This window comes from Tenrec ecaudatus, chromosome 1 (assembly GCF_050624435.1).
Source record: "Tenrec ecaudatus isolate mTenEca1 chromosome 1, mTenEca1.hap1, whole genome shotgun sequence".
NCBI lineage: Eukaryota > Metazoa > Chordata > Mammalia > Afrosoricida > Tenrecidae > Tenrec > Tenrec ecaudatus.
Window position 1 is genome coordinate 45,900,016 of NC_134530.1, and position 15,006 is coordinate 45,915,021.

The following is a 15,006-nucleotide window of genomic DNA, read 5'->3' on the forward strand; positions in this document are numbered from 1 at the left end:
CTCGCCAGGGCCCTGAAATGGGCTTGAACTCAGATCTTTCCACTCTTGCCCTCCCCACCCCCACCCCCACCACCTGGCTTCCACTAAAATCCAAGTCTCAGGCTAGCCAGGACTCTGCACCCAGGGAAAGGGCCCTTCCTGAGCCCGACCTCCCATAGGGCACGCATCTTTTTCACTTCTCCAGCCACCTCCCTCCTGCCCAGAAACCGAGGGGCCCTGGTGATGGTGACAGTACAGAGGCAGCTGTCAGCCTTGGGGAGTGCATGTGTCGTGACTTGATTAGGACTGGACTGCAGGACTGGTGGTTGGAGCATGCAGGTCCAAAGCCAGCAGGGGGGGGAGTTTCCACTGGTCCACTTCTGGGACTGGCAAGGCCAGAGGAAGGCCGAGCCAAGCTGCTTTCTAATTTTTGAACCTTGGTGTCGTCGTCTGCAAGATGGGCAAACAGACCCAGCTCACTTGCCCACGGGAGCATGGGGTCTGACAACACTGTGGCGGCGACAAGACTCTGCGCCTCCTGCTTCTCTCCCTCTCATGGGCGCACCTGAATTCCCACAGTCATTGAAGGAGGCGGCGGGGACCACCCTCCTGCCTGTTTTAAGAGCAGGAAGCAGCTCAGGAGAGGGAGATGGCGATGGGGCAAGGGGTGAGCTGAGGTGGCTCCCTAGAGGATAAAGAGTTTGATCCAGGCCTGGAAGGATGGGGAACTTGAACCTGGGCCAGGCAGAATGGGCTGCCTCTGCAGGTAGTGACTCGCCCATCAGGCAGCCATGCAAGCCATGAATGAAAGAACGTTGCCAGCGATGTTACTGAGGAGGATGGGGCTGGCTGAACTTCAAGTTTCCTTCTGTCCTGAAGGGCATTATCACCTGGGTGCTGGTCAGACTATGCTGACCAGCTTGAGACAGCGCCCTGGCTTCTCCAAAGCTCTTAGATCAAGCAGGGAGAGGAGCAGCACCCGTACCAGGGCCAGCAATGCCTGGGAGCACCTGAGAGCATCCAGCTAGCAGGGATGGCCTGGTGTGCTGGCAAGGCCACAGGTTTTAGGGCCAGGAAGCCTGAGTTCAAATCCTGGCTCCATTCTTTGCTGGGTGGCCCTGAGCCCCTCTGAATCTCGGTGTCTTTGTCAGGGTAAAAACAATCACTTCTACCACTCAGGCCTGCCCTGAGGAGGCCAAGTAGCTGCCTCTGGAGCCGAGTCTAGCCGAGCCAAACCCAACCCAACGCACAGCCACTGAGGCCCTCCCTACTCACAAAGACCCGGTCGAGAGCTTCCAACATTGTCTATGTGGGACGGGAATAGACAGTCTCATTTTTCTCCTACCGAAGGGCTGGTGGGTTTGACCCATCCATTTTGCAGTCAATAGCCCAACACCTAACCCCAACTGCACAGGTGCCCTGAATTCAGAAACTCCAGGGACTGAGAACAAAACAACACAATATAAGGCCCTGTCACATGGCCTTCAAGACCCCACCTTGACACCTGCCTCTCCACCCCACTCCAACGACACACCTTCTCTGGAGAGGATTTCCCCGGCTAAAGTCATCGCTGCTCATTCCAGCCCAGTCACTCCCCCCCCCCCCCCCAGCAGCCTTCGTTTCTTCTGGGCTTGACTGATTTTCTGTGGATTTTCACCGGAACGGTCAGCTCCCCAGGGCAAGGGCTATCTTGTTTATCACCGAATCTTCAGCACCTATGGAGGGACTGGCACACAGGACACTAATGAACATGGACCAATGAGTGAGCGTTTACCAGGCATTTCTGCATCTTCTCCCCCTGCAGGCAGCAGCTGAAACGGTGCAGAGATGAAGAGGCTGTGGGGCAGAGCCCTGGCGCTGCTGCTGCTCCTGGGTCTATCTGGTGTCTCCTGGGCCCAGAGCAGATGCACCGGACACCCGGCCATCCCTGGCATCCCAGGCATCCCTGGGGCACCAGGCTCCTATGGCCAACCTGGAACCCCGGGGATAAAGGGAGAGAAAGGTACTGTGGGCTTTGGGGACACAGTAGTGGCACTGATCAAGGCCCCATCTCCTGCCTCCCCAATCACAGTTCTCCACATTGACTCACTCGCTGCCTTCAAATAGATTATGATTCATGGTGACCCTCCAAGACAGGGTGTAACTGCCCCTGTGAATTTCCCAGACTATAACACTTTGTAAGAGTAGAAAGCCCTGTCTTTCTCCCTCTGAGTGGCTGGTGATTTTGAACTGCAGACCTTGAGGTTAGCAGCCCAATGACTAACCACTATGCCACGTTAATCAAAAACCAAACCAAACTCACTGCCATTGAGTCGAGGCTGGCTTGTGGTGACCCTATAGGATAGGGTAGAACTGCCTTGTGAGTTTCCAAGACTGCAACGGCTCATGGGAGTAGAAAGCTCCATCTTTCTCCAGCAGAGCCACTGGTGGTTTCAAACTGCCGACCTTTCAGCTCACAACCCAACTAGTAACCGCTATGCCACCAGGGGTAGCAAAACCCCACTGCCATCGAGTCCGTTCCGACTCACAGCGACTTCATGGAGGGTTTCCATGAGCTTGAGGTTGTAAATCTTCATGAGATCAGACAGCCTCCTAATAACTCCAGTAGGCTCACAATGCCCTGGCAAGGAGGCGCCTCTGAATCCCATTTTACAGAAAGGAAAACTATTCAGAAAGGTTATTGGTTGCCCAGGCAGTCCAGTCATCGTGAAGGCTGAGTGCAGACCGGGGCTGTCTTGCTAAGAAACAGGGAGACCCCAGTGTTGACGTGAGACTGCCCTGGGTACCCCAGAATAAGTGGCTTCTCCTCTCTGGCTTGCTGCTTCCTACCCTGTAAAAGGAAGACAATGATACCTTCTTAGGGTTGTTGTGGAGTTCAAGTGAGACCTGCCCCCAGGAAAGCCCTTTGCAAAATGCAGTTCATTCATCTCCCTGGGCGGTGGGGGGGGGGGCATTTCTCTGCCAAGGGCCATTTGGGTATTCATAACATCACTTGAGGCCCATTTAGAATTATCAACTTAAAAGTTAACCTGCTATATCTGGTCAAACATTTAACGACCTCACTACCCTAATGTCATGGCTAGACCCCCACTCTGCAGATGAGGATCCGAACCTCCGAGAGCATGCCTCCGGCAAAGTGACAACTGATAATGAATGGCAGGTGTGACACTAGAAGCGCATCTGCCTGTCCCCAGAGCCCATGTTCTCTGCTACGTAGCTGCTGTCTTGAAGAGCAAGTTTTGAGCTTGTGTCACACCAGCCTGATTGGTAGCAGCATCTTTAGGGTATTGTACTGAGAAGCAGCCAAGGGCCCACTTCCAGGCTCAGCCAGGAGTGCTGTGATTGATTAAGGATGTCTGCCATGGGCGAGGCAGTAAAGAGGGATAGTAATTTATTATCCCGGCTCAGCCTGGGGCACCCGAACTAGCTGAGGAGGAGGGCTGACCTAGGATTTTCCCTTCCTTAGCATCGAACCCATCACAGAAAGACTCCAGAAGCCGAAATAGAATGGAGCTCAGGTCCCTCTCTGGCCTCCCCCTTTCTCTGCACAGATGGGATGCTATAGAGAGGGAGGGTCAGGCCAGTCTCCCCTGCCTCCCGGCCTGTGGGCCTCAGTGGCCTCTGATCTTCTCTCTTCTCTTATCTCCCCCTTTCCAGGGCTGCCAGGGCTAGCTGGGGACCATGGGGAGTTTGGAGAGAAGGGGGATCCGGGGATCCCTGGGAATCCCGGGAAAGTTGGTCCCAAGGGCCCCATTGGCCCCAAAGGCTCCCCAGGACCCCCTGGAGTCCGTGGCCCCAAGGGTGAATCAGGAGACTACAAGGCCACGCAGAAAATAGCCTTCTCCGCCAAGCGGAACATCAACAGCGCCCTGCGGCGAGACCAGGTCATCCGCTTTGAGCACATAATCACCAACGAGAACAACAACTACGAGCCTCGCAACGGCAAGTTCACCTGCAAGGTGCCAGGCCTTTACTACTTCACCTACCACGCCAGCTCTCGTGGGAACCTGTGCGTCAACCTCGTGCGCGGCTGGGAAAAGATGAAGAAGGTTGTCACCTTCTGCGACTATGTGCAGAACACCTTCCAAGTCACTATGGGCAGCGTGGTCCTCAAGCTGGACCGCGGGGAAACCGTGTACCTGCAGGCCACCGAAAAGAACTCCCTGCTGGCCATGGATGGTGCCAACAGCATCTTCTCAGGGTTCCTGCTCTTCCCAGATGCAGATGCCTGACCTGGCTGGGCGAACTCATGGCTACCCAACCCTCAGCGCTGCGCCCCGCAGCCCTCCTCCCCCGCTCTCCAGCAACACCCACAGCCCCACCCCGTGCCAAAGCACACAGCAGGCCTCTCTGGATGTGGCCGAAGAAACCATTAAATTCTTTCTCTAAGATCCAAGTGGTCTGGTTCGACTCTGTCCGCACCGGGCGCGTAATAGTGCTTAGAAACACTGACTGGCTGGTTGACCCGGAAAGCTGAAAGAAGCTCCATCCAATTAGTGGTGGCTCAGGGCTGCCCTCTACTCTCCTCTGAGCCAGCCACGCAGTGGGAGGGAGGGACAGGAGCGCTGTACTGGCTATTGAGCACCTACTATGCGTCAAGCTGACCTAGATCCTGTCTCATTCTCTCAGGTTCCTTCTCAGTCTCGAAGCCTCCCTGGCTGTGAGGTTGTGGAGAAGGCAGCAGGACTGTGTGTGGGGTGGGAGTGGGGGGGCAGAGGGATTGGCCAAGATCCCACAGCAGAATGGGACTGGGGCGCAGTCTGCCTGCAGCCCCCTGGCCTCCTCACTGGTGACCTGATACCCCTGCAAAGACAACGTCTAGGTCAAACCCAATGAGGTTTTGCTGCTTAAAATGTCCTATGATTCTTAGCAAGGACCAGCGTGTCTCCCTCCCAAGGCTTCTCCTCTCCCCCAAGATGAATCGACACTTGTTTGTAAGCTAAATGTTCTAGTTTCTTGTAAGACAGCAATCGGTGTCCAGGTACAGAATAATGTAAGTATTTAAATGATCTGAGAGTCATGACTCCTTCTCCTTAGGACTCTCCCTGTGTGCTCAACCTCCCACCCAAGTCCTTCCCTCTGTCTAGTTAACCACCCTTCAAAACAGAATCCCAGGCCGCCTCCCTGCAGCCCAGACAGGGCAGCCTCCCAGGCCGTGTCTCCTCGGGGCTCCTGTAACCCCGTTTCTCACTTGTTCAGGTCTTAGCACGCACACCTGCGGCCCACCCCACTCCTATTTCGTCGCCCCCACTCCCCTCACTGAAGCCCGTCTCCGCTTAGCTAGGGCCTCCTAGCCTAGCCCTGCACATTCTGACCTAGCCAAGAAGTTCAGGGGCGCCGCAATCAAGACTGGCCGGTGATTGGCAGAGACCATAGACCTAGAGCCCGCCCAGGGTCCCAGCTCCGCACCCATTCCGCGCAGCTCCATTTACCGACGCTACTCACCAAGATCCCCGACCAATCATAACCTGGGGGAGGATGGACTTAAGGAACGCCAGCCTATCACATAGGGCCACTGGATCAGTCCAGACTTCTGGTTGGCTAGTCTATTCTAAGGTCTCCATTCAATAGAAGCAGCTTTTTGCCAACCTCCGATTGCAACCTGCACCCGGAGTCTATTCTGTAAGAGATCTGGGTTTTTGCCTGATCTTTGAATCTTCTTCTGTGTGTGTTTGTCCAATTGATCCTGGCCTATGAGAACCCTACGGGACAGAGGAATTAATAGATAGAGTCCCATAGGATTGATTTCCTACGCTACATGGTCGGCAGTTAGAAATCACCAGCTGCTCCGCGCACGCGAGACCGGGCTTTCTTCTTCTGTCGGGAATTGCCGTCTCAGCAACCCAAAGGAGCAAGTCAACCCGATCCTTTGGGGTCGCTATGATTCAGCATGAACTTGATGGCAGTGGATTTGTTTTGTTTTTGTTTGAATAGTCAATCCACGAGGAAGAGGACCACCTTCCGACTCCACGGATTGACGCAGTGGCTGCAACAGTGCTCAAACGTGGCGACGATGGTGAAGCTGGAAAAGGATCGGGCAGTGTTTGCTGCTGGTGTACCTGGGGTCGCAGAGTCGGAACGGACTCAGGGCCACCTAATAGCAGTCTTTAAAAGTGGAAATCACTAGATGCCCACAACCACGTTGGTGGGTTTGAACAGCCCACCTTTTGGTTAGCAGGCAAGCGTTTTCATCATTGCTCCACCAGGGCTCTTTGGGTATAGTGTTACTGGTTGTAATATTAAAGCCCACCGTAGCTGAGTTACCATGTCCCAGGTGGTCTGCCTAGTGGTCTGGGATGCAGGAGAGGCTGAGTAGTAAGCTCCGTGAACAAGTGAAGGAATTTCACATGCTATGTCCATCACAACCCCAACGAGGTACACAGCATTCTCCTCATTATACAGATAAGAGAGTTGAGGCACAGAGAAGGCAAGCAGCTTGCCTTGTACCCAGGAGGGCTGTGTAGTTGAGGCTCTAGCTCTTGAAATCAGACAGACTCAAGTTCAAATCCTGCCCGGACTTCTTACCAGCTGTGAGACTGTGGCCAAAGGACAGTGGTCCCCCTGCCCTGTGGGATACAAAAAGACTTCCCCAGCTCTACTCTCCCAAATATATATGTTAGGACTTAGGACACTGCTTGCAACTAATGGTAAATGATTGTCAAGTTACCTCCCTGAAGACTCCAGCCATCCAGAGCAAACAGACACCATTGTTTCTCCCACAATAGACAGAGCTCACTCCCTGCTGTCAGGGACAGTGGATCGCTTCCCCTGAAAGCTTAGGCTAAATAAAGTCTCCAGCTCTAGGCCAACCAAGGTTAGGCCGCCATCATGAATCTAGGAACTGTCCATCTTGTCACATGTATACTCTTAATCCCTACTCTTCCTATACCGTGTGTAACCCGAGGTTGTCCCCTCCCATTACTGTATTACCTGTAGTACAACCTTGTCTGTGACATATGTCTTTACCTGTAATTAAGAGGCTTGCACATCCCCAAAAGATTTATAAGCCTGGGTTAGTAATAAATCTCTCTCTCCTGCCCTATACCACCAAGAGGAGCTGAGATGAGCATGCTACCATGAAATGTGTCTGACTCCTTCATTTTACTCTCTCTCCTATCTCTCATGTTCTCTATGACTTTACTATAATCTTTACTTACTATCGATGTGCAATTGCGCCTGCCGGGCCTGTGATGATTTGTAAGGGGCTGGCTACCCTTACAGTGTCTGCTACTTGACACGCTTATAATGGCCTGAAACAATGAGTGTGTGTATGTATTCTTGATTCCTGTCCTGGATTAAAGCCCTAGAAGCAAACCTCTTGGGTGAAAAGATGCACAAACTTGGAAGACGTGGGGATGGCTTCCTAATATAGGGACAGGGTGTCAAGATCAAATAGACCAGCCACCATGGGGCACACTACCACCAGGTGGGGAGCAGACACCAGGAGGATGGAGAGAGGGGGGATAGTGAAGGGTGGGTGGTAAGGGGGTGGGTGGTCCTCCTTCTCTCTCTCCCCTCCCTGATCCCTTCCACTCCCTGGGCGGGCTCCAAGTGAGTTGAGGGTCAGCTCTGAAGGGTCCAGGCTCCACTAAACCAGTGTCCTCCAAACGTGGTCCCCAGACCAGCTGTGTCAGCCTCACCTGGGGACTAGTTAGACATGCAAATTCCGTGGCCCCACCTCAGACCAACTGAATCGGAAAATTGAGATGGGGTCCAGCAATCTGTTGTAACAAGCCTTCGGGGGGATTTTGTGCAGCCGAGGCTGAGGAATCCCAGCTGCAAACCAGCGGTTGGCCAGGGCTTGTTCTATATATTGACCTTGTGGATTGTACATGTCACAACAACTCAGCCCCGCCTTCGGAGCACAAAAGCAGCCCTAGACACAAATAACACACAGCAAATGTGCACAGCTATGTGCCAATGAAACTTTACTTATGAACACTGGAATTTGAACTGTATTCCGTTTTCACATTTCTCGCGTCACCAAACCTTTTCCTTTTGACCTTTTTCAGCCATTAAAAAATGTTAAAACCATTCATAGCTCAAAGTTGATAGACAAACAGGCTTTAGTTTACAGACCTGCTCTGGACCAGGTGTGGCTTCCAGGCTTTGACGAAGAGAAGCAGGAACTTGGCCCCACAACTGCCTGACTCCTGAGCCAGTGCATCTTCCAATAAGCTGATCTACCAGATTCCAACCTTGGGACATTATCTGAATTTGTCCCTGGGCCTCAGTGCCCTTGACTATAAAATGAACATTATGACCCTGCCCCGCACGACCTGAGGAGCTGTGTAAATATAGTAGCAGCCTCTGCCTTTGGGGGCCCCATGGGAAGAAGGGGAGACAGTTTCTCGTCAGTGGCAACCTACCAAGATAAGAACTGCAATGAGGGAGGTAAACTGAGGCGAAGCAGGAACTGGAATGCCATGGTCTCAGAGATCCTGGATTCAAATCCTACCTCTGCCACTTCTTCACCTCTCTGGCTTATAGTTTCCTTTCTGGTGACATGGAGGTGGTCATCATACCCATGGAAGAAAGCTGGTGGGAAGGGGTGCTGTGCGCAGAGCAGCGACTCACAGACAGTCCCCCACGGGGTTAGCTTCAGGGATGACTGCAGGTGAGCTGTTCATAGGACTGCGCCATGCAGGGGTGGGGCACCTCCAATTGGAACGCGTATCAGAATCGCCAAGGGCTCTGGTCAAATAAAGCGTCGCATTGGTGCCAATGGTCAAGCACTCTACTGCTGGGGATTTGAACCCACGCAGAGAAAGACCTGTCAGTCTGCTCCCAGGAAGATCAGGGCCTGGAAACGGCCAGGCAGCTCTGCCCTGTCACTGGAGGTCACAGTGAGTCGAAGATTGAGTCAGCGGCACCTCACAACAGTGACGACTTGATACAGAACAGATTCGAAGTCACTGGTTGCGGTAGAAATTCCCTTTCTAACAACCTCCTAGGGGGGCATGGGCGCTGCTGATCCGGGCACCACACTTAAAAAAAAAATTAGGTGAAGACGGCATAGTTCAACAAATTGTACACATTCCGATTTGACTCTTTCATTGCCACCCCCTCGAGGTCCCTCGCTGATCCCATTCCTCCCGGTTTCCTGTTGCCTTTCTCCTTCTTGCTGAACCCGCGGGACTCTGTCCTTGGGGAAAGGCTGCGCCCTTGGCCTTCAATGGCTGCTTATTGTAATGCCGAGGGGCGTACAGCGCCAGCCCTATGGGGACAGGGCCATAGTCTTGGAGGGTCCACCGTGTCTATCGACCAGTAAGCCAGACCGCCTTTATGATGCAGGGCTCTGTCAGGGACCACACTTTAAATTCTTAGCGTAGGGGCTGGCTGGTAGCAAGCTCTAGGTAACTGGCTCGTTGGTTTGCGTTGTGATGGCGACGCAGAGGGAGCTCATGTGTGTGTTGTGATGGTGATGTGAGGGAGGCCAAGGGCGCCCAAGAGAGGGCTGAGGAGGACACCCTGCAGGCCTCACCCATGTTTCTCCCCCTGGCCCTTGCCTTCTGGTTTCCTGCCGGCAAAGTGGCACCAGGTGCCCCAGCTCCCCTCCCCCCACACAAACACACACCCTCACGTCAGAGTGGCCTGTGAGCTGCGTTTATTTTTGCACGTAGCCAGGAGGCATTCTCATAGACAACACTGTGAGCCAGATGCAGAAGAAAAGGGCGGGGGTGTTTGTTCAAGAAATTCACCAGAGCCCACCCAGGGAGGGACACCCACCGAGAGGGGTCCCCTGGCAGGGCAGAAAGGCCCCTGCATGGAAAGTCAAGAGCTTCCGGTTCTGTGCTAGCCTGGGAATCTGATTTACTTGTGATTCAGAATCACTACCCCCTCAGAGCCTCAGACGTCCCTATAGATGGTGGTGGTGGTGGTGATTGTTACTGCAGCCACGTGGGCCCCTGACCTATGGGGGCCCTACGTGACCACGTGGCCCTGCACCATCGCCATGATCAGTGGGAGATCCGGTGGCTGCTCTCCATAGGGTTTCCATTGGCTGATGTTCTGACGGCGATCACCAGGCCTTTCTTCATAGCCTGCCTTCGTCTGGAACCTGCTCTGCTGAAACCTCGGCATCATAACAAACACGCGCTTCCACAGAGAGGCAGGAGGTGGCTGTGCATGAGGTGCATAGGTCAGAAGCCACCCAGGCCTCCCTCCCACGGAGAAGGTGAGACGTCCAGCCCTGCCCCATCACTGCCCCCTCCCCACAGAAGCATTTGATGTGACTGAGTTGTGAGCGAAATGCATTCCTGGGCTTGCGGTGAACCCACTGAATAAAAACCTAGGGGAGCTTGCTGCCAGATGGTGCCCATAGGAAAGGAGACAACAGTTATTACAAGTCCTCTCATCACTCCGCCAAACAGAGCCAGGACCTGGAAGGGAACAGAGACACTGACGCTCCACCGCCCACGGGTCCTGCAAGAGTCCTCAACGAGTGGATGGAAGCGTGCATATATTCATTCATTCATGGACTGATGGACCATTCTTACTCCAGAGGGTAGAGCAGAGATAGAGACAGATAATATATGCTCAGAAGACAGTGCTTAAATGAGAAGAAGACAGGCAAGACAGAGCGGAGTATGGTCTGCCCAGAAATACAGGAGCCCTCGTGGACTGTTGATTACAAGTCGGACTTCAATCCACAAGGCCAGCAGTTTGAACCCACCAGCCGCTCCATGGGAGAAAGACAGGGCTTGCTACTCCCGTCAAGAGTTACAGTCTCAGAAACGTGCAGTTCGACCCTGTCCTGTAGGGTCACTATGGGTTGGCACTGACTCGATGGCAGTGAGTTTGGTTTTTGAGTTAGAGAAAGATAAAAGGATATAATTAGGTTCGGTGGGCCCCTGCGACCGTGTCCATACGAGATCTATGGGCTTTTAATGGGGTAGCCAAGGCTGGTTGTCAGGTCATAAACACGCCAGGACATTGCGGCACCACACCAGCCCCTTGGTGTGGGCCTCCTCAGACCCACTGAATAGACCAGAAGCTTGAACCAGGAGACCCAGGGATGGCAAGTCTCCAGAGAGACCCTGGTGTGTAGGTCTTACTAGCACAGTGATGCTGGCCCACAGAGGCAGCCTAGGGGGGAGCACTGTACTGAGAGTCAGGAGCCCAAATTTGAGGTCGAGGCTGCACATTACTGTGGGGTGCTGGGACCCTCATGGGCTTCTTCTCCCGAGCCTCCTTCCTCACTTCCGCTGGGAGTCTCCCTCCCTGGCCTTGGTTTTCCATCATCTTCCACACATTCTTCTCTATGTCACCGCATCCCATAGTTAGCCCTGTCAGCAGCCTAACAACATCTGTGGAGCAAGGGAGCGTGTATCCAACCAAGCAGAAAGAAGGCAACAGAGCAAGCCACGGTGCTGCGCACTCCTACCGTGCGCTTGGTGCTCCGCCAGATGCTTTGTCTGCAGTCCCTAAATGGCTTCTCGCAGAAGTCCCACCGTCTTCAGACCCAGCTTTGCCACTGTGTAGCAGGGTGACCTGGGACAAGTAAGTGTTCTGCCCTCTCTTAGTTTGCTTCCCGCGTCAGACAGTAGAGCTATGCTGGGTCCTGTTATTACGAGCAATAATAAGTTAGCATATGGAAAGCACCTGCCTGGTCCAGAATCCAAAATTCACCCTCCCTGCCATCGAGTCAATGCTGACTCACCGCGACCCTACAGGACAGAGTAGAACTGCCCATTTCTGAGACTGCAACTGTTGGCGGGAGTAGAACGCTTCCTCTTTCTCTGACAGAGCGACTGGTGGTTTCAAACTACTGACCTTGAGATGAACAGCCCAACACATCACCGCGCCATCACCAGTGTTCACAATAAACGCCAGTAACCAGCTGATGTCAAGTCCATTCCCGTGTGTCCGGGCCCAACTGTGCTCCATAGGGGGGCAATTGACTGGTTTTAGGAGGGAGATTGTCAGGCCTTACTTCCTGGTGCCCCTGCGGAGACACGAACCACCAAGCTTTCCACTCACAGTCAAGCACATTAACCTTTGACACCAGCCAAGGATACCGCCAAAAAGTACTGGCTGTCATGAAGAGCCACGCTGCCTCCCACAGCATGGATCCAACACATAGTAGGCCTTCCTCAAGCCGCGACCCTTTAATGTAGTTCCTCCTGTGGTGCTGACCCCGTATGTGAATGTATCTGCATGTGGGCGGACCCGCCTGGAGACAGAGGAGCCGTGTCTCGGTTCCTAAGACCATCGGAAATATGGTCTTAGGCGACCCCTGTGAACGGGTCATTCAACCTCCAAAGGGGTCGCGACCCCCAGGTTGAGAACCACTGATCTAAGCCACAGTAGGTCCTCAACAAACTCTAGTGCCTGGAACATGGGCTTGTTGCTTGTTATTAGGTTCTGGTGAGTTACAAGAGACAAAGGAACATTGGCGAACGGTGAAGTTCTCGTTCGCCTTTCTGCCCTCAGCCTGGGCCTGAGCTGCCCGGGGTGGGGTACGCTGGGGGCGGGGGGGGGGGGCTAAACCTTGGTGGGTCAGTGCCTCCCTGGAGCAGGCGAGCCCCGCAGGCCCAGGTACTCGCCGCCCAGAGACAGCTGGGCCCTAGTTAACAAGGTGTCTGCAGCCCTTGTTTGGAATACGTCAGCTAATGTGATTAAAGACAGTACATAAATGTCAGCCGCTCCGGGACCCGGCCCCAGCTGTTTTCCGGGGAAGGAGACCTGAAGAATATGTCTTCATTCCTTGTGTTTTATGGCTCCGGTGATGGGCAGCTTGCACAAAGAGAGCTCACAGCAGTGGAAGCCCATGCAGGGCCCGGGGGGAGCGGGGCAGGCGGTGGATGGTGACCTAGGGAGCTGGGTCAGAAGGGACAAGAGAAGGGAGAATAGCTTCCAGCCTGCCCTCAACCTGGCGGGAAAACTAGGTGGCATTTCCTTTGGGGCTTCTGTTTCCTCATCGATAATATATAGTCTTGAGGGCTATTAGCTCAAGATACTGTTCATAAGGTACCCGGGGCAGTGCCTGGTACAGAGCAGGAACCAGGAAAATGAAAGGGTGGGGGGGCGGGCATGCTTGGGAAGAGTTGGGTGCTCAGGAAAGAAACATCCTTGGACCCAACCTACGCTGCTGGGGCTTTGAGATCTGCAGTGAAATGTCAGGAACAGTGGATGATTGAGGACAGAGCTCAGTGCCTAGCACTGACCCCAGGGTCCCCTGCTCACTGTGTGACATCAGGAAAGTGACCCCTCTTTCTGTGACTCGGTTCTTTGACACTTCCTTCTGGAACACTGGGCTCTGGAATGAGGCTGACCAAGGCAGAGCATCTGGGCCCCCTCTGCCTGTCAGCATGGGATGGGGGGCAGTCAGCCCCTCCCATCCCCAGGTCCCCTGTTGTCCTCCTCGGGTCGGCACAGATGCTCTCACCCCAGGCAGGGGCACTGAGGACCTGAGATTCCGTCCCAGCCTGAGTAACCACTTGCTGTGAGGCACTGGGAAGCGCCCTTCCTCTCAAGAGCCTCAGTTTCCCTCTCTCTAACACGAGGGGCTGGCCCGACGCACTCGTTCAGCCACTTCAACGTCTCCAAGGAAGCAGAACGTGGGTCGGGACTTAAGAGCAGGGGCAAGGACACATCAAGGGGCAGAGGGACCCTGGGGGGAGGAACCCCTGGACAGGGTTGGCGTACCCCTGTGAGGGTGGAAGATGAACACAGAGCAAGGAGTGGGCTCATTGTACTCCACCCCTGGGCCCCTGGGAAGGGACACCTGTCTCCCAGGCCCTGACCGAGACGTGTCCTGTGAATTGCTTCTTAGCCCTGGAAGAAGGGCATCATAGCAGCTCCTCCTTCGTCCCAGCTTTGGTCCTAAATACTTTAGAAGTCTTGACTCATGCAACCCATTGAGATAGCTGTATTATCATGCCCAATTCACAGGCACGGAGGCAGAGAGATTAACATACCAGAGCCTGGCACCTGAGCCACTCTCTTCAAGAATGATGAAGAATCATTTAACGAACACCTACAGACAGCTGGTAGTGCTGTCAGGTAAGTGTTGGGACTACAAACCGCAAGGTCAGCAGTTCAAACCCACCTGAGGCTCCCCGGGAGACAGATGAGGCAATCTGCTCCCACAAAGATTTCCAGTCCCAGACACCCCATGTAGGGTCGCTGTGAGTCCGCATGGACTCGAAGACAGTGGTTTGGGGTTTGACACGTAGCTGGTTTACATGAAGAAGAATGCGGCATCAGGATTGGAGGAAGACTTATGAGCAACCTGCGATATGCAGCGGACACAACCTTGCTGACTGAGAGTGAGGAGGACTTGAAGTATTTGCTGATAAAGATCAAGGATTCCACCTTCCTTGTAGAGTACAACTCTATGTACAGAAGACCAAAATCCTCACAACTCAACCAATAGGCAACATGATAAACAGAGAAACGATCGAAATTGTCAAGAATTTAATTTTACTTGGCTCCATAATCAATGCTCACGGAAGCAGCAGTCAAGAGATCAAATGATGCATGGTATTAGGTAAATATGCTGCACAGGATCTCGTTAGTGTTGAAGAGCAAGGATGTCCTTTTGAGGACTAACATGCACCTGACCCAAGCCGTGGTACTTTCCGTTGCCTCATACGCAGGTGAAAGTGGGACACCGAATGAGGAAGACTGAAGAAGAACCGATGTGTTGATTGTGGTGCTGGAGAGGAATATTGAAAGTACCGAAAGAACAAATAGATCAGTCTTAGGGGTACAGCCAGAATGCTCCCGAGAGGCAGAGATGGCATCCTTTGGGCGTGTTATCAGGAGAGAGCAGTTCCGGCGGAAGGACATCGTGGTTGGTAGAGTAGCGGGGCAGCAAAGAGGAGGGAGCCCCTTCATGAGGTGGATGGACAGGGTGGCTGCAACAAGGGGCCTGGACATCACGACGACTGAGAGGCCCAGGACCTGGCGGTGTCCCATCCTGTGGCACTTGGGGTCGCTCACTAGGCATGGGAGCGCCTGACAACAACAATGGCGACACAGTGCCCCGGGCACTGTGCTGACGCCTTGACAGCGGGACTG

General features: G+C 53.8%; 1 protein-coding gene across 1 annotated transcript; it reads left to right on the forward strand.

Annotated features, from left to right (window-relative positions):
* The first annotated feature begins 1,797 nt into the window (after positions 1-1,797).
* C1QB (complement C1q B chain) lies at positions 1,798-4,310 on the forward strand. The gene is made up of 2 exons (XM_075538456.1): positions 1,798-1,981; positions 3,637-4,310. Exons 1-2 carry the CDS (start codon positions 1,807-1,809, stop codon positions 4,209-4,211), a joined length of 750 nt encoding a protein of 249 aa, XP_075394571.1. The 5' UTR covers positions 1,798-1,806; the 3' UTR covers positions 4,212-4,310.
* Positions 4,311-15,006: the final 10,696 nt, after the last annotated feature.

Excerpts from the sequence above, each read along its gene's own strand:
- C1QB (XM_075538456.1), top strand. The coding sequence starts at position 1,807 with ATGAAGAGGCTGTGGGGCAGAGCCCTGGCGCTGCTGCTGCTCCTGGGT. Across the intron at positions 1,982-3,636 it reads GGGGATAAAGGGAGAGAAAG|GGCTGCCAGGGCTAGCTGGG; the intron begins GTACTGTGGGCT and ends CCCCCTTTCCAG.